Source organism: Ostrinia furnacalis, unplaced genomic scaffold (genome assembly GCF_004193835.3).
Source record: "Ostrinia furnacalis isolate ACB-3 unplaced genomic scaffold, ASM419383v2 OfSCF2856, whole genome shotgun sequence".
Taxonomy (NCBI): domain Eukaryota; kingdom Metazoa; phylum Arthropoda; class Insecta; order Lepidoptera; family Crambidae; genus Ostrinia; species Ostrinia furnacalis.
Genome location: NW_021133095.1, coordinates 1 through 20,664, shown reverse-complemented (window position 1 = coordinate 20,664; position 20,664 = coordinate 1). Strand labels below are relative to the sequence as shown.

General features: G+C 35.2%; 6 protein-coding genes across 7 annotated transcripts; 4 read left to right on the top strand and 2 right to left on the bottom strand.

Annotated features, from left to right (window-relative positions):
• Positions 1 to 2: 2 nt before the first annotated feature.
• On the top strand, positions 3 to 2,408 carry LOC114356676 (zinc finger BED domain-containing protein 1-like). Its single transcript, XM_028309980.1, is given in 4 exon segments — positions 3 to 1,377; positions 1,379 to 1,496; positions 1,498 to 1,936; positions 1,939 to 2,408. Coding segments are annotated over 4 exon segments (1,263 nt in total). The 5' UTR covers positions 3 to 1,129; the 3' UTR covers positions 2,397 to 2,408.
• A 5,616-nt stretch (positions 2,409 to 8,024) lies between these two features.
• On the bottom strand, positions 8,025 to 10,645 carry Max (MYC associated factor X). 2 transcript variants are annotated; one of them, XM_028309997.1, is made up of 5 exons: positions 10,499 to 10,645; positions 10,356 to 10,424; positions 10,094 to 10,204; positions 9,395 to 9,524; positions 8,025 to 9,000 (listed from the first exon to the last, which is right to left on the bottom strand). In XM_028309997.1, exons 1-5 carry the CDS (start codon positions 10,538 to 10,540, stop codon positions 8,837 to 8,839), a joined length of 516 nt encoding a protein of 171 aa, XP_028165798.1. In that variant the 5' UTR covers positions 10,541 to 10,645; the 3' UTR covers positions 8,025 to 8,836. The 2 variants fall into 2 exon arrangements, with proteins under 2 accessions (XP_028165798.1, XP_028165799.1); XM_028309998.1 differs by having other exon boundaries at positions 9,395 to 9,518.
• Positions 10,646 to 11,129: 484 nt separating this feature from the next.
• LOC114356692 (uncharacterized) lies at positions 11,130 to 11,772 on the top strand. The gene is made up of 2 exons (XM_028310004.1): positions 11,130 to 11,329; positions 11,471 to 11,772. Exons 1-2 carry the CDS (start codon positions 11,203 to 11,205, stop codon positions 11,599 to 11,601), a joined length of 258 nt encoding a protein of 85 aa, XP_028165805.1. The 5' UTR covers positions 11,130 to 11,202; the 3' UTR covers positions 11,602 to 11,772.
• Positions 11,773 to 12,300: 528 nt separating this feature from the next.
• LOC114356683 (uncharacterized) lies at positions 12,301 to 13,419 on the top strand. The gene is made up of 3 exons (XM_028309996.1): positions 12,301 to 12,450; positions 12,690 to 12,769; positions 13,163 to 13,419. Exons 1-3 carry the CDS (start codon positions 12,351 to 12,353, stop codon positions 13,400 to 13,402), a joined length of 420 nt encoding a protein of 139 aa, XP_028165797.1. The 5' UTR covers positions 12,301 to 12,350; the 3' UTR covers positions 13,403 to 13,419.
• A 105-nt stretch (positions 13,420 to 13,524) lies between these two features.
• Positions 13,525 to 14,984, top strand: LOC114356688 (uncharacterized). The gene is made up of 3 exons (XM_028310002.1): positions 13,525 to 14,136; positions 14,339 to 14,424; positions 14,743 to 14,984. The coding sequence occupies exons 1-3, from the start codon at positions 14,031 to 14,033 to the stop codon at positions 14,923 to 14,925; spliced, it is 375 nt and encodes a 124-aa protein (XP_028165803.1). The 5' UTR covers positions 13,525 to 14,030; the 3' UTR covers positions 14,926 to 14,984.
• Positions 14,985 to 16,351: 1,367 nt separating this feature from the next.
• Tssk (Testis-specific serine/threonine kinase) lies at positions 16,352 to 17,834 on the bottom strand. The gene has a single exon (XM_028309999.1). The coding sequence runs from the start codon at positions 17,551 to 17,553 to the stop codon at positions 16,513 to 16,515; it is 1,041 nt and encodes a 346-aa protein (XP_028165800.1). The 5' UTR covers positions 17,554 to 17,834; the 3' UTR covers positions 16,352 to 16,512.
• Positions 17,835 to 20,664: the final 2,830 nt, after the last annotated feature.

Sequence of the window (20,664 nt, the reverse complement as noted above, 5' to 3'; positions counted from 1 at the left end):
GAAATCGTCGCCCTTATGGACTTCGATTGAAAATTATATAGAGTATATTAATAATATCATGAAATCAAGAATTTGCATGAAAAGCATTAGTTGTTTTTTAATACAATAGTGTCAACTAGGAATGATCCTGTCAACGAAATAAAAACCTTGATTATTTAAAAAGTACCTGGCCAGCAAATAAAACAATAAAAATCGATTAACACAATCAAATATCGAAGCCGGAGTCCATTGCCCACACGATTTTTAAATTCAATAAACCCTTCTGTACTGACTACACCAATGTCGGAACACTAATCATACTTTTCAGAAACTTAATCAAAAAAATAAAGTGCAGCCGTATAGAAAACAGTAAGTATAAATATCAATGTTTGACCGTTGCAAAAAATATTTTAAAAAGGCTGTTAAACGATAAATCGATCTTCACAACAAATGAATGGCAAAGTATCATTGTGAAAAATCAACAATATTGGCACTTAATTGTAACGGGTGTGTTGGTTAGGATTGTCCCAAAAAAGATAAGAAAGGCGAACTTCTTTGACCTGACATTTTATGATGACGTTGTTTTCGACGATGCCTTTTATTACTTCAGAGCACATTTGAAAACTATTCTTTTGTAGTGCCGACAGATTTTAGCACTTCGCTACTTTTTGAAACACACCTGAGAACTGTGTCTCATTAACTTTGACAAACGTCAAAAGCCTTGCAAACTTCATACAAAAACACCGATTATCGTCATCGTTACGGTTAAAGTTACGTGGTGCAACCCAGCCTAAGCTAATAAGGATTTCAAAAAAGAAGTCACGAGTATCGCCCAGAAGGCTGCCATTTTACTAATGCTTTGGCATGTACAGTCGCCTAAACGTCAAAAGTCTATTATATCAAGTTTTAAAGAAATTCACGGTTTTTCCGCGGGTGGTGAAAAAACTTTAAAAATAAACCATTTACAATAGTTGAAAATGAAGGATTTCGCAATTTGATTAAAGTTGTTGCGCCACATTATAAACTTCCCAATAAGACGACGTTGACTCGATGGGTTGATAATAAATACGCAGCATTATCAACAGTCTTCAAAGAAAAAATATCAAATATTGAAAACTTTACTCTTACTACTGACGTGTGGTCTGAAACAATGAGCATGAGAAGTTTTTTAGGAATAACAGCACACTTCGGTGTTGGTAATGAATTATTTTCAATAACTCTTGGAGTGTACCAGTCAAATGAACGTCATACTTCAGAACACATCGCTGAAATGTTGCTTCAAACTTGTACCGAATGGGGTATTGACAAAGATACAGTTTCGGCTGTAGTGACTGACAACGCAGCCAACATGGTAAAGGTCATCGATTTGGCTTTTGGAAAAAAACACATACCATGTTTTGCACACACTGAATTTGGTGGCACAAAATTCTATGCAACAGTGTACTGAGCTGCGAAACTTGATAACTAAAGTCAAAGATATTGTGACATGGTTCAAACAGAGCAATATAGCCAGTAACGGAATTACGTAATGCAACCCAGAAAGAAACTAAATTGATACAAGAGGTTTCAACCAGATGGAATAGTACATATTATATGATTTAAAGATTTTTGGACCTTCGCACTATCGTTAATAACATAATCATTCGGCATAAAAATGCACCACCGATGCTTACTGCGTCAGAACTCTCAATTCTTTCTTCGGTTTTACAAGTTCTGCGACCGATCGAAGCTGCAACTAAGGAAGTGTCAGGGGATAAGTATTGCACTAGTAGCAAGGTAATACCACTTATCCATTGCCTTCTTTTGAAAGTTAAAACACTCAGACTCGTAGAATCTCTTGTCAAAGAATTATAGTCATTGGTTCTTAAAGAAATTGACAAGAGAATGGGTGTTATAGAGAGAGTGACTCCTCTCGCCATAGCCACGATATTAGATCCGAGGTTTAAAAAAATGCATTTTACCCACTTGCTTGCTCTTCAGCTGCGGCAAAAGTCAAAGAATTTGTGAAAACTACAATACAAAATGAGGCCGCGGTGGAATCTGATTCTTCAGATCATTCTGACAAACCAGAAGATAACTTTTCTTTATAGGATGATCACCACAAATTGGTACACAAGAGCTGGAAAACGGCGAAGTCTGACGATACTAAAATCAAAATCAAAATCAAAAGTATTTATTCAGTTTAGACCACAAGTGGCACTTATGAACTATATGATACTATTTCTGAAGAGCTGTCTATTTACTTGCGTAGTCCAGTAGGAAGACTTAATGAGAACCCATTGGAAATATGGAACGATCTGAAGATTCAACTTCCTAAACTTAATAAAATTGCTTACAAATACTTGACCATGGTGGGAACGTCAGTACCGTCTGAGCGTTTATTTTCTAAAGCAGCTCAAATCGTCACTCAGCAATGAAACAGACTGAAAGGAAAACGTNAAGTATCAATCATGGTATACCTACATAAATATTAATAATTCGTCCTAATAAATAAGTAGGTAATTAGTAATTATTATTCTGCTTTTTAGTGTAGGTTTTTTGGAGTCGGTTTTATTTTTTTTTATAAAATTTAACTTATAGAAGCTCCGCCCTGTCGATCGGCGCGAGCGCAGTTCAATCGACAGAGACGTATTAAGGGAAGGAAACGATAAGTTATGTAGAGTTCTAAATTGGAATGTAGCAAATACGAAACTCGATGTAATACTGAACTGAACCAGAATTAAAATAATGAACTAACCGGCGCAACCTGCGAAACTAAAAACTATTCTACATCTGCGAAACTAAAAACTATTCTAAACAATTTCCAAGCATAGAAAGAACGCTTTAGTAGTCGTTGTATTAATTGGTTCACTGAACACCAAAAAATATACTTTTTACTACACTCATCTCTATTATCCAATTTTCTTGTGTAATGAGCTAGCCCCAGCCAATGCCCCAGCCCTTTAAAACAAAACCTTCCCGATTTTTATGAGTCGGTAAAATCAGCACAAAATCGACACCTTTAACAAACGTTGGGAAATACGGCGGTACAGTTACCACACGTCTTTCTGTTTTAAGGACATTAGATGATTTCTGCTACAATCTCACAATTACTAAACTCAATTAGAACCATAATCTGAGAAAACATGAGAAGATGAAACCTTTATTGATATTATTTATTTTAAGAAGACTTTTTGCTGAACTCTACATTAACCAAAAACCACAAGAAAAGTGAGACGCCGAAAATAGAGCGCCTTAAATTAAAGATGAAAGTACTAGGAATCATTCTAGGAATAAACGTTTGTCCACAAAGAAGCTACGCTACATGCACCTCGATTTCAGACGAAAAGCTCATGGTTACCATTGCTTTAAGCACGGCGCAAAAATGCTGGTGCGAATGAAAGAAAGGGTAAACTGCAAAGTTCGTAGGAAATCCAAGCAATCTGCTAACACTACATACATTCTAAAATTTCGGATACTGATAACAAAATCACCCTGTATTGGGAGTTGGGACCGAATCAATAACACCAGAAATATTATAGAATTTTGACGTAGCTTTAAATTTTGTAAATGTATATGATGATACTGAGTTATAAATATGTTGGGGACTTTTAAACTAAGCCAAATTTACTTGCAGAGTTTTTATTTTTTCAAGCTTTTATTTATTTATTGAGATTTGTGCCATAGTTGATAAGGAAAACTAAAGCTCTATCTATACGGTATCTGAGGGGAGTCCGGAAGGTAATGGAGGAGACAGGACACCACGTGGGCCCGGATTACGTCTTCCCTTGACGTTTTCCAAATAAGTCTCACAAATAATTTGGTATTGCCTCTGAGACTCTTGAGAGAACACAATCTTAATCGATTGCAGACAACAATCGGGAAATAATGCGTGATACGCAAAAACTATTTGTACTCGTACCTATTAGGAAAAGATATGGCACAAAACGTGAACGTGCCAAATATGTAGAGACAAAGATTGGACCAGAAATAATACAGGGTGTTAGGTAAATGGGTATATGAGCCGACACTAGCCCATGTTAATATGGGCATATAAATGGTATGGTGAAGTCAGAAATTTGATATTATCATTTTAATTTTCATACAAAATATTTTTTATAAAATCCGATTTGTATGAAAATTAAAATAATTAAAATTAAGATATAAATTTTCTGACTTCACCATACCATTTATATGACCATGTTAACATGGGCTAGTGTCGGCTCATATACCCATTTACCTAACACCCTGTAGACAGAAGACGGCTTTTATGACCATAGAGAAAAATATGAAACTTCCTCTAAAAAGTTGTGCGTTAAAGTTTTACACACTGTTACACTGCTTTATGCAGAGTTCATTGGTAGTGACCGTAAATACCCCTTAAGTTAGGATAAGTTTGTTTACGTGATTTTTTTTCTCAATTATTTTGATTAAAACTCATATCTAAACAGATTTTCAATGAAATTCAATTGCAACTTATCATAACGTCGTTGATGAGGTAACCAGACACATACTTTCTCGGTGTATAATTTTCGAATATTGGAAGGCAAAAATTACAGAACAACAGTTTTCACAAAACATTTTTTTTCTGACACTTTTTTCTTCATCCTAACCCTCACAAGTGAAGACTGAAGAAGTCTTTCATTTATATTTCACATGCCAATCACGAAATTCCGCTTCAATCCCCTAAATCAGATAAAAATTGATTTTGGACCTTAACACAAGACATATAAGTTCAAAATAATGTGGTTACTAGATAAATCACCATTGATGGTTGAATAACCGACTGGTTGTTGTTAACAACAAACGAAACGGTTAAACATTGAAACGAAAATACAACGGAAGTGCCAAAATATTTTACAATTCCCATTTCAAAGAAAACTAGACTACGAAAAACAACAACCACAACAAGCAATCTTGATCATTAGTGACCAACTGAACAATATCTATGAATGGCAATAAATAATTATTTATATTTTATCTTCTGCTGCTATTTCATGCATGATAAGTATTTTGTTGACAACACATTACTCAGATTTTTCCTTTTGGAATCGCCCTGACACAATTTTTTTTTACATTTTTTTTTGTGAAAACTGAAATATACAACCAAACAATTCAATCTTCCCACTACAACTGCAGCTTCTACTGTGACTCAAAATCATTTTTCAATTTGCCAACCAAATTAAAAAGCAAGAAATTAACCTATTGAAGCTCAATATGACCAATGATATAACAACAATTTTCAATCATAATGAATGAGACAACAACGAAGATAGAGCCAACTATGACACAAAATATACCATTATCTTATTATAATCGATTTTTCGATTACTTTTCATGGTGCTTCATATGTCGTGTAAAAACTGTATTTATTATTTTATTTTGCGTTAATTTTTGCCAGTGTATTGCAATATTTGATTTTTTATTGTAGAAATTGAACAACCAATATAAAAGAAATAAAATGCGCCCAACCCAAACAAAAAGAAACAGACGAAAAGAAATTGAACAACCAATAAAAAAAATACAACCACCAACACAACCAAAAAACAAATAAAAGGCGAAAAGACTCGATAGAGGCGTCAACTGGTGACCACAAATACAATAGCCATCATGGCGAAAGAACCAAAGAAACTTCATGAACTAAAAATAACCATACAATTTCTACAAATATGTACTGTCAATTTCTTAACAATGTGATAAAAAAATACAAAATTTTACAATCATAGTAGAGATCAATACAACAGAAATTATGACAAGGTCAAATCGAAACACAGGGTTTTGTAAATAAAAAGCACTTTAACAGAGTATTTATATTTTACATCAATTAAATCTATAGTCTTCTAGAACATAAAAATAAATTTACCTAGCGGTAGACGGTAGTCAGATCGGAAAATAATCCACGACTCAATCAACTATCACAAAAATATATCCATTTAACAATGTCGTAGAAAATTATAAAAAAATATACAAAAATATTCGGTGAAAATATTGCACTTATGATTAAAAAAAAAAGATCGTATCGAAACATGCCAATTTGTCAATACAAGGAAATTTTTGTCAAATACATCATTCAAGGAATATGTCATGGTACTTTTACTCGTAATCATTAAGCGTCGTATACATTGGCGAACTCAGCCCTTTAAAGTTAAACCTTGCTTTCAATGTTCACACCTGAATAAATATTGTGTGCATAGGCCTTAATTTTACTTTTTAGTTTTGGATATGCCGCACATCGTGACTTTAAACATGGAGCAATCTCTCGAAAGTGCCACATACTTGTTGACCAACATTTAGCTCAAAATATAGCATTTCGATATAATGTATCCCCTAATGTATACAGGTTTTGAAATGTTTTCAAGTATTAACATTATACAGGGTGTTTGGCGCATCGTGTGCCAAAATGATTTGGCGGATAGAATGGGTCATTTCCTATATTTTCAGCCCCCATAACACGTTCCATGTCAGGTGGCTACTTTTATATTAAGTTTTTTAGTAATTTCACCAAAATACCCAAATCTCATCATTTAATTTCGATTTAAAAAAAAACTACTAAGCGTAGCCTCAAAGTAAATATTTTGTTTTGACGTGCATTGATATAGGATTGCATCAAATCTAAATTTACTGGCAAATATCATCTAGTTTTTTTTAAATTCAGCTTTGAACTTTTCCGAAAAGTTAAAAATGGACTGAACATTTAAGTTTACATGGCTATAAAATTTTTTTTAAAAGAGATAGCGATCTTCGGATTTTATCAAAACTTCTCTAGTCTATCCCCATTCAAACGGTATACTAATCTTGTTTAAATAATAACAACAACTTCACAAATTCCCTAAATTAGTGCATTGACTCTATTCGGACTGATTTGCGAAATTTGTGTTTATAGCCCCTTTTTGTGTGAATAACACGTTAAATACCTACAGGTAAAAAATATTTATCTTATGCAATGTAAAAAACCTTTTCTCTATCGTTTTTCAATGTAGATTTCTTGAAATTAAAGACGAAAATAATTATTTTGATCGTTTATTAATTATTACAAATTTTGTTCAAAATGTCCGCCTCGGCAACGTATACACTAAGTAACGACATCTTCTTCTAATTTAGACTGGCCCTATACAGTGGCCTGCACGTTCCCCAGACCTAACTCCGTTAGATTTTTACGTCTGGGGACGAGGTAATGAACTGGTGTACGTAACGGAAGTTCAAACATTAGAAGAACTACAACAACGAATAGAAAACGCCTTTATAGTAATAAAAAGAGAAATGAGGCTGCATACGACAACAGTCGAAGATGTCGTGAGTGTATACGTTGCCGAGGCGGACATTTTGAACAAAATTTGTAATAATTAATAAACGATCAAAATAATTATTTTCGTCTTTAATTTCAAGAAATCCACGTTGAAAAACGATAGGGAAAAAGTTTTTACATTGCATAAGATAAATATTTTTACCTGTAGGTATTTAACGTGTTATTCACACAAAAAGGGGCTATAAACACAAATTTCGCAAATCAGTCCGAATAGAGTCAATGCACTAATTTAGGGAATTTGTGAAGTTGTTGTTATTATTTAAACAAGATTAGTATACCGTTTGAATGGGGATAGACTAGAGAAGTTTTGATAAAATCCGAAGATCGCTATCTCTTTTAAAAAAAAATTTATAGCCATGTAAACTTAAATGTTCAGTCCATTTTTAACTTTTCGGAAAAGTTCAAAGCTGAATTAAAAAAAAACTAGATGATATTTGCCAGTAAATTTAGATTTGATGCAACCCTATATCAATGCACGTCAAAACAAAATATTTACTTTGAGGCTACGCTTAGTAGTTTTTTTTTAAATCGAAATTAAATGATGCGATTTGGGTATTTTGGTGAAATTACTAAAAAACTTAATATAAAAGTAGCCGCCTGACATGGAACGTGTTATGGGGGCTGAAAATATAGGAAATGACCCATTCTATCCGCCAAATCATTTTGGCACACGATGCGCCAAACACCCTGTATAATATAATATAACCCAACAGCTGGGAAAGATAATGTACACTTATCGTAATAGCAATCAAGAAAAACATTGAACAAGTCTCCCAGTTTATTTTTCAATTTTGAAGTTATGTCTATTTTGTTATGTCAGTACATTTGAGTAAAAGTAGCGATAGTTACGCAGTTTATTTTTATGCTAGACAAGGCAAGTATTTGACCGCAATCGCACCTGGTGTTAAGTGAGATGCAGTCTAAGATGGTACATATCTGCCCTGCAAGTGCCTATTCACTCTCGCCTTGAAAACGCCCGGATTATAGTGTTCAGGAAATACAGCAGCAGGCAGCGATTATTTTAGCCAGACAGCAAACCAGGTTGTTCAAGAAGACTAGACTTATAACTATGTATTAGCTTAATTGATAATTAATTTTCTAGCACAAAGTTAAAAACACACCAAATTGGTATGCTAAGAAAACAAAATATATATTTTATTTTGTTTTTTAAATATTTAGAATGAAAATAATTAGATTTTTACTCCCATAAAATTTTTGCATAACAAAGAATCTAAGAAAATTTAATATCAATTAAACCATCTTACATTAACTTAAAAATAAAGAACAATTAAGGACAATTTGCATCAAGGAGGCAAATCATAAAACAGGTAGTATCTACAGAACACACAAAGAATATTGAATGAAATAAAACATATTTGTCATCCAAAATGAAGGGTTATTATACAAATTTAAAATTGGTTACAACTTGACTTCAAATTGTGACGACAAACATGCTGGCAAAACTTTTGTGGTTGAAAATAGGGTTTTTTGGCAAAGAGCAAAAGAGAAAATTGTCCAAAAAATTATAACCTCACTAAGATAGAACCAAATCGAAGGGTTGATCGATTGAAATTACACATTGACACCATTGATCTTGAGCTTCTTTACGCGACGAGTGGTGCCCTCCCCGTCAGAACTGTCTGTGTCATGTGAACTGCCCTCAGATTTGATGCCAAGTCCCAACTCATGGGCATCCATGTAGTTTCCTGTTGCTCGTGCTTTTTCTAATGCTCGTACTGAAATATTAAAAAAATAATGTTAAGAGTAAAAAAAATATTTGCCGTCTGATTTGATTAACAATCAGGTTGGGGAAAAGCGATCATTTCTGATGAATTCATATAAAATAGCAAGAAAAGTTTAGGAGTAGAACTGAAGTACAACCATAAAATATTAACTACTAAATAAAATGAATGTTTGAGGGTAGAATTATACTCTCTACCTCTAAATAAATTTTGGTATGATGAAATTTAAGAGTTAAAAAATTATAACAATCATTGTTAATATTACTACTTTTGATTTTAATAAAAGTAAGACTATCACACACACACAACAGTAAAAGCTATGCAAAATAAATATGTCATGAAATGTATTCAATAGTCATAAAAATTCAATGTTTTTGAATCTACTCACTTTGGGCCTCTAGTAAGTTGTTCTGCCGTTTTAAATCATCAATATCTTGCTGGTGCGAGTTATTTTTCCGCCTCATAAACTGGATGTACTCTGCAGCCTTTTTTAAGATTTGCGCCCGACTTGCCTGTGTCAAAAATTTCACGGAATTGAAAATAGGCTTGGCCACATTAAATTAAATAACTTAACGTCGTTTAAGTTCTATCAGTCAGTAAGTCATTTTTCGTAACTTTTCAGGAGATTGGACGAAACGACGCGTCTTTCGATTCTCTAGCTGGTGAATGGCATCAAAATGACAAAACCACCAAAAAATTACTTACGTGGTGATAGAACTTAACCGACAATAAGTGAATCTACAAAAGTATTTAGAAGACAGTATCTGAGGCTTAAAACATTTACAAAGCCGACTAATTTATACAGAAATCAGTGAAGTCATCATATTATTGTTAGTATCTACATACCCGCATTTTCAAATCAATATGATTTAAGTATGTTGTGTACAAAAATTTACTATTAAAACTGGGTTATTTATGGGCATACACAACAAAAACAGTCATTCTTAGCTTTTGAGCCACCACCGAATAGAATCAAAGTATGGAATAATTAGATAAAGTAAATATGAAAGTGGGTAGTTTAAATTTTGATCCAATGGAAAGAAAAATATCCAAAAACACTAATTTGTTGACTAGAATAAATACTTACCACTTTTTCATTTTGTAGGGCAGGTACGGATTCCCTCAGAGATGTGAAACTGTCCTTGATGTGATCTCTTCTTTTCCTTTCTAATGCATTGTGGTGTGCCCTTTTGTCTGCCTAAAAAACCAAAAGTAATTATTTTACACTACCTACTATTTCAAAAATATTGATTGTAGGTACACAAAAAACAATTACGTATTCAATGTTTGTGGCAATATTGCACATGGTAATTTTCGCCACCTCCTACCTAATAAAAAAATAAGCTTACCTGAGAGTAATAGCCACCTCCACCGAGGTTATTCCTTGCATGAGTCCTAGAATCCGAATCATTTTCCGCCTGAAAACATAAATTAAAACATTAAGAACGAAATAAACACCACTCACAAATCAATTGACCATGAATCTACCTACATCACTTTCAATGTCTATATCGCGATCGTCGTCACTCATCATGGTCTGTAAAATAAAAAACCTGTGGCCACAAAGACGTTAATAAATAATCATGAGTGAGTTACAAGAGGTTTTAAAGAAAAATTCGCGATTACAAATGGAGTACTACGCACAGATTAGAGAGTATGTCTAAAGGTACTACGCGCGTGACTAAATTCAGAAAATATTCTGCCTGTGCAACAACTACAAGCAAGCCACACTGACGACTGATGACTGATGGCAAGCGGCGCTTTCTGGCACGTGGAGTTAAAGTCATTGGTCAATAGATTCGCCCAAACGTCATTCTCAGTGCTTCTATTGGTTGCCATTTTAGGACTCGTAAATCTGCTAGCCATCTGATCGCGGTAGTTTTTGTTTGTTTTTTTTTTTAAACCCTACTGACAGGTTGACAGAGATTTCCAATGACCAATGAATATTATGGAGACGAAAATAGAGTAATACCTATCTTTACATAAATAATATTTACCTAGTAGGTATTTATTTTAATGATTATTTTCAATGATATTTTCATGTGAAATTAAACCTGTGATCAATGTCCTTCAGTCCAAACCTGCACTCAATAATTCTTAAAAAAAACTAAATCAAAACGCGCCAATTAATAAAAAAAACTTTTCAAATAAAATTTCTTACATACTTTCGACAAACTTCGTTGTTTAAAATTTATAATGGATAACAAAAGAGTAGATAAGTTTGATGTAAATGATCCTAACTTTTACAATAATTTGCAAGATGAAATTGAAACTGACTTGGCTCGCTTAAAAAAAAGTGTGGAGGTGGTGCGAAATTTACGAAGTAAGTATACTTTCATTTCTTCCACATCCATCAATACTGATCAATACCTACTTTTATTACTTATTTAGTTACCCATTACGTATACGAAGAAGGATCGCACGTGTATTAATTTTATAACGAAATCAATATTTTTTTACTTAGTGGTCGCGGCAGAAATGGAAGTGGAAACAGCATCATTGTACCACGGGGAACTGTGGCGTGATGTTGAAGAATTAAAGGCGCTCAACGAATCAGAAACCAGTCTTAAACCAGGGCCTCCCGAAAATGTTTAAAAAACCATTTGTAGCAGCGCTTGTACCTACGTATTTAATTTTAAAACTAATAAGTACTTAACGAGACCGAGGTAAAAATAAGAACTTCATAGAAGTATAAAATTACTCGTAGATACATAGATTCTGCAACATTTTGCTAACGAAATTTAAAGTACATAGGTATGTAACTATTTGTCCTAAGTTAGGTAGGTACCTACCAGATTTTCAAAGTTCATCTTTAATTATTGCATTTATGTTTAATAACGTATGTATTAAATATGTCGTTCTCATATTATGTACCTCTATTAGTAAAGTTAGTTATGAAATACAGTTGGGTTGTCCTAAATTAGAGGTATTCTCACTCTTGTATTTTGTTTTATTTCACTTTTTGGTTTTTCCCAGTGTACAGTTTGATAAGTGCCCTGAAAAGGGCCTAAAGTATCCTATATTCATAAATAAAGGGTAGAACTGGAATTCATTTTCTATTTATTAAGAAATACAAAAAACTTACTATCTTTGTATATCATATCATACTTATGTGGTGTGTGTGTTCCTTATCACTCAACTTCAAAACAGGCAGCGTCTGTCGCCGGCCCGCACCCGTACCCATGCCCGTACCTTTCCGATAAGTAATTTGTTTACTTTGAATATCATACCAAATGTTATTATTATTTGTACTAGCAGGAAACTACTGATTAAAGAGCTATAAATATCGTATGCATCATTATTTCATAGCAGTCCTATCGTGAAGACGGTAAAACGGCGTAACTATGGTTGGATATTCAGTTCTTTTCTTTTTTACGTTATTTGCTAGTATAATTGCATCTAAAAAACATGTCTCGCCACCTCATTGTACAGTGGTCACGAAAGGTAAGTAGTAAGCAAACAATAAAACTCAAAAGTTTCTCAAACTTTCTCGTTCTAATCTCATATCTCAGCTAAATGAACCGATAATATCAAAAATATAGGATAGAAGTAAGTTATTACTTATTTGTTGCATTTTTTTAAATAGTAAGTATTTGGGTAAGCTAACCATTGTAATCTATTCTTTTTTTTTTGCTAATGGTAAAAAACTAGAAAGCTACGTTAATTTAATCTTATTTTTGCAGATACTGACTACACGTCAAGATTTAAGTTAAGTTATCCTGCCGCCTATCTAATACCAGGGCAACGCGAGGCTTATCAGCAGGTATGTAAATAATAGCAAATTACTTAAAGTAGGTAGGTAGGTGCTATAGGTGCCTATACAAAATTAAAAGTAACTTAAAAAAAGGACCAAAAGATTAAAAGTGGCAGTGGTAACTGATGAATGACGATTGGAACAGTGTGCTTTTAAGTAGGTAGTTGCATGGTGCATCTCTATTATAATATAGCTGCATCTTCTGCAATAGCTAATATACTTAGCAACAAGATGGGACGACTATGTACTTAGGTACTATAAGTAACGTGCACTGTGTTGTGCAGTGCTTGTAAAAGTAAAATAAGGAATTGGACCCAATCTTTTGTTTAATGGTGGATCGACAAGAGCTGATACGTCTTTGCTATTTTTCAAAGAAGAGGCTAAAAATTGTTATTTTTGCAGATGTTCTGCTTAAACCCGCCAACCGTAAATAAGGCGGTTACAACGGTCTGCGACTGGGTCGCTCCACCTCAGGTCCAGTTCACTCTCGGCGATGAGTACATGCACGTGGTCCGCCAAGACCCATCAGGCCGGTACCAAGGGAACGCTGTCATCATCACCTACCAGCTCTGCGGACATAACATGTCACATGTCGAATTAACCGGTGACAACAGACCCATCGTTACTGATGCTGTTAATTGAATAAATAATTATGATCAGTTTGGTGTATCATTTTTAACCAAAGCCTAGCGCATCAAATTACGACGTACTTACCTTAGTACTACCATTTTTTTTTTATGTGACAGGAGGCAAACGAGCAGACAAAATAGATTTCTATAAATGTAGGTGTGACAACATTAAAGCATTGCTCAGGAACATTGAAGCCATGATAGCCAAATGGTGAAGGGGTCGGACTGGCTGCCTCGTCATCCGAGGAACGCGGGTACGAATCCCGCTGACGCTTACTCGACTATTGAGGTGCGCCCACTAGTGATGATGACACAAGCATTATAAGCATATTAGCTTATGGGGGTTTTAACGGGACTAGGCTATTATAGTAATTTGTGCAAAATCAAATTTAAAAAACATCCTCAGAAAGTCAGGATATAGAAGGAACGCCCAACTAAGTACTTGGCACAACATGAAATACGCCATTTTCATTATGTACCGCAGGAGTTGAACCTGGATTGCTATAAAAATCCCTCTATGGTGGCCTTTTGCGAATAATGTAGACGTGTAGGTTTTATCTTATCTTTGTAATTTTATGTTATAAGTAATCCATTCGTTGCGGTGATCATTATTTCAGTGCCTGTATTGCAGTCCAAGCAGTATGATAACGTGTATTCTTAGGTTTATTTTGTTCACATCGTTTATTATTTACTCCTACAGCGATGAGACTACAAGGAAGCCCGATCTGGTATCTGTATTTGAATATGGTGAGATGATGATTAGAAATGTATAAAAAATAAATTAAGTGATTTACTTCAACTCCATCCATGGATGGCTCTAAAGATGTAATGCATTATGAGTCGACAATATACTCGTAATAATATGGATCAAACTTCATGCGTTTGCTCAATTCTTAGCAACGCCTCTTTCATCTGTGATTCTCAGTATCTTGCTGACATTATCTTTCAGGCGCCCATATAGATGGAGAACAGCTTTCCTTTGTCTTCACTGGCTCAATACCAGCATTTCAACCTGTCTTTAGTTTAGATACTAGGGTAAGTAAGTAATCAATTAGAGCCCCGATTACGGTAATTTTTAACGTCAACAATCCAGACACGCTTCTCGATTCTGCGATACGATTGGTCGTTCAACAGCGTACGTCAGCTGTTTTGACCAATCGTATCGCAGAATCAGAAACGCGTCTGGATTGTAGACGTTAAAAGTTACCGTAATCGGGGCTCAGGTAAGTTTTTGTTTACGAAAATAAAGGAAAGGAAGTTACATTTTTTTATTAGGTCTGCAGAACTGGTTTTACAAAGTTAAATACTACATTTTACAAAGTAATGTTTAATGTTTTACGTTGTTTGTTTTAGCCTACTAATCCAAGTCTAGAGACGCGATTCACATATCTAAAAATGGAATACATAAACCCGGTTTCAAAAGTGGTCGTCTCATTCGACCCGGCCACTATGGTGTTGACGGTTCATCAGAAATTCCCGTTCCTCAGCATGCCGATTGGCGTTCATGGCTATTCTATGCCAATTGAAAGACCATGACATTTTTGGAGGCTTCGATTATAAACCTACTTGTGAACTGAGATAGTGTTTTATTAATACATTAAATATTAATCTCTTTCTGTTTGTTTTATTTCTGTTGGACCTAAAACAATGCGAATCACATTACAGACAGGACATGCATTATGACTACCTAGCTACCTACTTACTTATTCAGGCAATGAGTTTGCCTTAAAATTATCCTTCAGTAGACCACGTTAGTCGACAATTGAATAAGTTTTATATTGTTATCTGCGTGCTAAGGTCCGTACCGAGAGAACAATAATGCGGCGGGCTTCTGATTAGCGAATCCAAGAGCATAAAAGTAGGTCCTAGAAATAATTTCAAGCAGGTAGGTAGGTAGATACTTAGAATTACTTTTATTGCTATTTGATACAAATACGACTAGCAGCGCTTTATGTACCTAACTCGTACCTATCTACCAGCCATTGCCGATCGATGTGCACATCTAACTTTTACAATCTCATATGCAGTAGTGATTAAGAAATTTTTCACGGTTCTGATAAGATCCTCTGCTCTGATAGGTCCTTCAAATAACTTTTCAAACATGTTTCGACTTTTGGTCGGCTTGGCAATTTTATCCATCATTTTAAGAGGAAACGTTTTGTGTTTTACGCATAGTTTTATGCATAGTTTTACGATTACATACAAGACGTTTTATTATGGTGTGTTGACCTGCTTGAAACTTAAGGTACGCGTTGAAGACCTACTACAGGTTCCTATAATCCATGTTTCGGTTATAGGATCACATCATTCAGGGGAAAAACTGCTTTTGAATTCAACGGAGATTGTGCCGGCACATCGGCTCGCCTACACTTATGATTTGAACCAGGAGCTTATGTTGAGGACGATGATGTCGCGCTCAAAGTTAAGTAAAGTTTGATAAATTATTCGCTTATTTACACAAATGTAGGGGTGGTTGGGGGGACTGATGCCCCTTTGCTTAAGTCAAACCTACCTCGTTCTTCTTTACTTCGTTGACCTACCATCAGATGGAAGATGGATACTGTACGCCATGACCTATCACCCAAAACTGTTGACTATCCTAGGGGGAGACACCAGAGGGGAAATTAGAAATGCACCATTCTTGTTTACAGCATGATTACACAGAGCCTGGACAAAATGGCATAAACATCTCATATTTGCAAGTGAACTATTTCCACCCACTTTCAAAAGTCGACGTTAATTTTAATGAAGATACAAATGTAATATCGTTCAGTATATATTTTCCAGTAATAGTTATGCCGTTCAACGTCATTGCTTATGGTCATGGTCCTCAACCTCAAAGCGATGAAATGAGAAGAAACCTATTCCATTGAAGATAATTATGATTATTTGTTTGTGTACCTAACGTGTGTTACCTAATGTAACCATCTATAGTATTTAAGTAAAACATTTAATTCTGGATTTTATATAAAAACTTTATTTTCACTATTGGCGACTAACAATAGTTAAGTCGACAATTGTAAAAAAAATCAAAATAATAAAAAGAATTTTCGATTTTTGAGGGTCGAAACATTTAGAGATTATAACACTTTTTTGCTCATTAAACTTATTAATACAGATTTGTTAATCGTGGGAGCGCATGTTGATGTCGTCGTGGCGCTCACGCTCGGTCTCGCGGTGGTCGCCGGAGACGCGCGCGCCGGCCGACGTGCCCGCCTCATCGTGCTCGCGCTTTCCAGGCGCGTGCGGGGCCGACGGCGCCGACTGCACCAGCCGCCCCATCAGGCTGGCGCTCTTGTCCTTGCGGGGCCGCGTCCACTCGTGCGACAACACGCGGTCGAGGGTCAGGCGCAGCGTTATATCCGGCTCCAGAATATGCCGCACGATAGACTTTGCCGCCGCAGATACAGTATCACGAATTCTAGAACGGAACACCCAATTACGGGACATTTGATCTTTCAGCAGCTTACGCAAGTTTGAGTCGTCGAATGGCATAGACGCGTTCAGCATGATAAACAGAATTATTCCCAGTGACCACACATCAGCGAGCTTGGGGTTGTAAGGGGTCCCGCTTACGACTTCTGGGGCGGCGTACGCGGCAGAGCCACAGTAGGTCTGGCTGAGAACGCGCCGGTTCTCTCCATCAGTGCAGAATCTTGCAAACCCGAAATCAGCCAGTTTTACATTGAACCGCCTCGACAACAGTATGTTCTCGCACTTGAGGTCGCGATGCGCTATATTTTTACTGTGCAGATACTGCAAGCCACTAGCCATCTGTCTGAACCACAGTTTCGCCTGATTTTCTGGTACGACGCCATTGCGTTTTATGAAATCCAGCAAGTCTCCGTTGTCAGCATATCGCATGAAAATGAACACTCTCGGTCCCCTCTGCAAGATGCTGTGCACTTGGATGATGTGGGGGTTCTCGATCTTAGTTAGGATGTCGAGTTCACGAGGGAAAAACTTCTCTAAAAAATCCCGAGGTGCTTTTTCTTTGTCAAATATCTTGCACGCGAGGTGCATCCGCTTGGGGCTGGATGCATCGCAGTACTCCGCCAGGTGGACAGTGGCGTACGATCCTTGTCCGATTTTCTTGCCGATGAGATAGCCTCGTTGTTCCAAGGCGTTCACCTCGGAGCTTCGAGGGCTGAGGCGCTCAGCCATTGAGCTCTATCGACTTTATCCTAACCCGTTTAGGATACATTGGACATCTCACTACTCACAGTATGTCCAAGGTTTCGGCCGTCCTCCTGTCAAAATGTTTACTCTTCGACTGATAAAAGTTTTCCACTCAACTCTCATGAAAGAGAGTAAATCGTTATTATAATACAAACCGTTAATAGCACGCACAAGATTTTGTCAGAATATTACGACATCACAAAGAATTTGGATATAAAAAACGCTTTCACTAGTAAGAAATCTCCCAAAAAGACATGTATGCTACATGGATGAAGTTTTTTTCTTTTGTTTCTAAAATTAAAATGTGACATCTAAACGCGCCTGTATTTATTTTTGAAAAAGTTTTTTTGAAGTTCACAAAGTCTATGCAAGTTTATTCATGCAAAATATTTATGAGAATTAAACCTTGCATAAAATAACTACCTACTTAGGAAAATAGTAAGCCTACACATTTATGTTTATCAAAAATAATTAGGTAAGTAGGTATACAGGGTGGAATTTTGAAATGCCACCTGGAGCGAAAGTACTCTTAACATTGTAGACAGAAAATTTTACTCAAAGAAAAAATTTCTTTATTTTTGAAAAGAAATAAAACTGCATTCAAAGATTTCCAAAAAATTGCTTACCAATCCCCGAGAATCGAACCAACTAAAATCTGTTAAATATTACACCCTGTATTTTTATTGCATCGATCGTTAACCCTTCATTTGGCAACGACATAAAAAATGGAAATACATGAGTTTGATGAATGTAAGGCATCAAGGGTATGCTAAGAACTTATAAAAAAATATGAAAAAAAATCCTGCATTTCCCAGAGTTGGGAAAATTCGTGTCCGTCACAGCGGACACTGCCAAAGACGTCATAAATAACGAGTAGATTTGAATGTTCGCCGTGGCGGACATTGGCAAATAGGGGATAAATAAAAAAACTTCGTTATAAACTAATTTTATTAAGAATTTTTATAGTATTGAGAATAAAACACCTTGGAAATTGGCGTTTTGGCAAGAAAAATTAAGTAAGTAGTTAAGCGTAATATTAAAAACGAACACATAAAACAATCATTTGGTATGGAAATCTAAAAACAGTTTCTTGCATTTTTGCCCATCACAGAGCAACGGCGCGTTTAAAACTTTATGTAGAACACCACTGTCTTTTTTTGACAATACCTGCAACGTTATAAGAGAAGCTAAAGCTAATATTTATATTAGCGAGAGATCACATCATATATCATTTCGATAGAGGGTGCAGGTGAAGAATAGTTTGAGTCAGTAGAAGCACATTTATCAAGCATTTCAAAATCGGTATCAGATTTCTCACTTGCGTCTGAGGAAGCGGGTTCTAGGGACTAAAGCCAATATTCTTGAAGCACGCGCATGCCTCAGACAAATGAAAAACAAAAAAAACATAAGAAAACACCCATAACCGCAAAACAAACTAAATTTGACTATGTCCGCCACAGCGGACAAAGTTGTTTTATGAATATCAGTGAGTAATTGACAATGTCCGCTGTGCCGGACAAAGAGATCAAGCGAGTAAAAAAACGCCAAAACATGTATAAAATGGGATTACTAATGTTTGGCCAAAAAACGTTTCCCAAATTATCACATCGCAAACAACGTTTCGCAAATTTTCATTTGGCAAATTCTCATTTGGCAAAACAACTTATAGCAAACTTTTAATTCGCAAATGCCGTTTTTGGCATATTATTGTTTAGCAAATTATTGTTTGGCAAAGTATGTTTTGGCAAATGTTTTATTTGGCAAAAATATTTCACGATACACTATTTACAAAATAATTTGATTGGTGCATAGAATGGAGTACAAATTAACAAGTGGTTATTATTTTGTTTAGTGGGTAGTTAATTTAAAATTTGTTCTATATTAATTTTTCATATTTCATTCTTTTTATCGAAATTTCCAAATGATTCATTAACAATAGAGGTGATTCTAGCGCTCGGCGGCCGCTGCCGCGGCACGCTTCGCTCGCCTTCGCGCGTTAAGGGTCACTGTTCTAACCTAACCTAACCTACTATTTTCTGCAATACCTACTTTCTGCAACCATACTATTTTCTGCAATCTCTTTGTTTTACATAACATTCTTGAGAAAACCATGATCATCTGCCTCTGCCTTATGGTTTGATTTGTGGGTAAGTATGTGAAGTGTCGATTTGACCAAACAAATTATTTGGGATATAATATTTGGCAAAATAAAACATTTGCTATATAAACATTTGCCAAGTAAAATTTGGCCAAATGATAATTTGTCCAAATGAATTAGTTCCGAAAAGTACAGTTGCTAAAAGTTCATTTGGGAAATGAAACTTTGGCGATAAGTTGTTTGCGAAGTGAAATTTGGCGAAAAGTAATTTGGCCAAACGGAAGGATACCTATAAAATGTTATGAATTTTAGCTAAACATTATCATACACGTATTATTGTTAAACGAATTGCAAAAACAATGAGCTTTTAACAGCAAAACAATGAAAAAAATAATAATTTACCTTATCAAAAACAGATGACTATCTCTTCGCTGACATTTTGTTCGCGACTGACAGATACAGTGTTGCGAACGTCAAAGTTCACTTTCTACAAACTTTTTCAGAGGTTATAAAACAATAATATTGTAGAATAAAATAAAAATAACATTTACAACACCCCCTACTTGGTTTCTAAAGTTAGTGTCCGCCCTACCGGACAAATTCAAATTAAGGGTTAACCCTTAGGTTAAGCTTAGGGGTTAAGTAGTTATAAGGATGAAATCTCTTTAACAAACTTAATAAATTAAATTAAAGGAAAGCCATGAAATCTTAAATTTTTAATTATTTACAGAAAATTTAATGGTAAGGAGGTGAATTTTCGAAAAAAAAAATCGGAAATCTTTGAATGCCGTTCGGATATTAAGCAAGAAAATTGTTTGGCTTTTAAACATGATTTTTTAACGAATCGTACAAATACGATTATACTGACTGAAGGCGTGTTAATTAAAAAAATGTAATCGTTCAGTTTTAGCCAATTTGGTCTAAAATTGTATCTAAGTTATAAAAACATTATATATGTATAATTTATGGTATAGCCTGACCAGGAACATAAAAACCCT

Bases quoted from the DNA above. Each gene is read 5' to 3' on its own strand.
- Max (XM_028309997.1), bottom strand. From the start codon at position 10,540: ATGATGAGTGACGACGATCGCGATATAGACATTGAAAGTGAT. The intron at 10,425-10,498 runs GTAGGTAGATTC...TTATGTTTTCAG, and splicing joins ATATAGACATTGAAAGTGAT to GCGGAAAATGATTCGGATTC. The intron at 9,001-9,394 runs GTGAGTAGATTC...TTAATATTTCAG, and splicing joins CAACTTACTAGAGGCCCAAA to TACGAGCATTAGAAAAAGCA.
- LOC114356692 (XM_028310004.1), top strand. From the start codon at position 11,203: ATGGATAACAAAAGAGTAGATAAGTTTGATGTAAATGATCCTAACTTT. The intron at 11,330-11,470 runs GTAAGTATACTT...TTTTTTACTTAG, and splicing joins GGTGGTGCGAAATTTACGAA to TGGTCGCGGCAGAAATGGAA.
- LOC114356683 (XM_028309996.1), top strand. From the start codon at position 12,351: ATGGTTGGATATTCAGTTCTTTTCTTTTTTACGTTATTTGCTAGTATA. The intron at 12,451-12,689 runs GTAAGTAGTAAG...TTATTTTTGCAG, and splicing joins TTGTACAGTGGTCACGAAAG to ATACTGACTACACGTCAAGA. The intron at 12,770-13,162 runs GTATGTAAATAA...TTATTTTTGCAG, and splicing joins AACGCGAGGCTTATCAGCAG to ATGTTCTGCTTAAACCCGCC.
- LOC114356688 (XM_028310002.1), top strand. From the start codon at position 14,031: ATGATAACGTGTATTCTTAGGTTTATTTTGTTCACATCGTTTATTATT. The intron at 14,137-14,338 runs GTGAGATGATGA...ATTATCTTTCAG, and splicing joins GGTATCTGTATTTGAATATG to GCGCCCATATAGATGGAGAA. The intron at 14,425-14,742 runs GTAAGTAAGTAA...TGTTTGTTTTAG, and splicing joins TCTTTAGTTTAGATACTAGG to CCTACTAATCCAAGTCTAGA.
- Tssk (XM_028309999.1), bottom strand. From the start codon at position 17,553: ATGGCTGAGCGCCTCAGCCCTCGAAGCTCCGAGGTGAACGCCTTGGAA.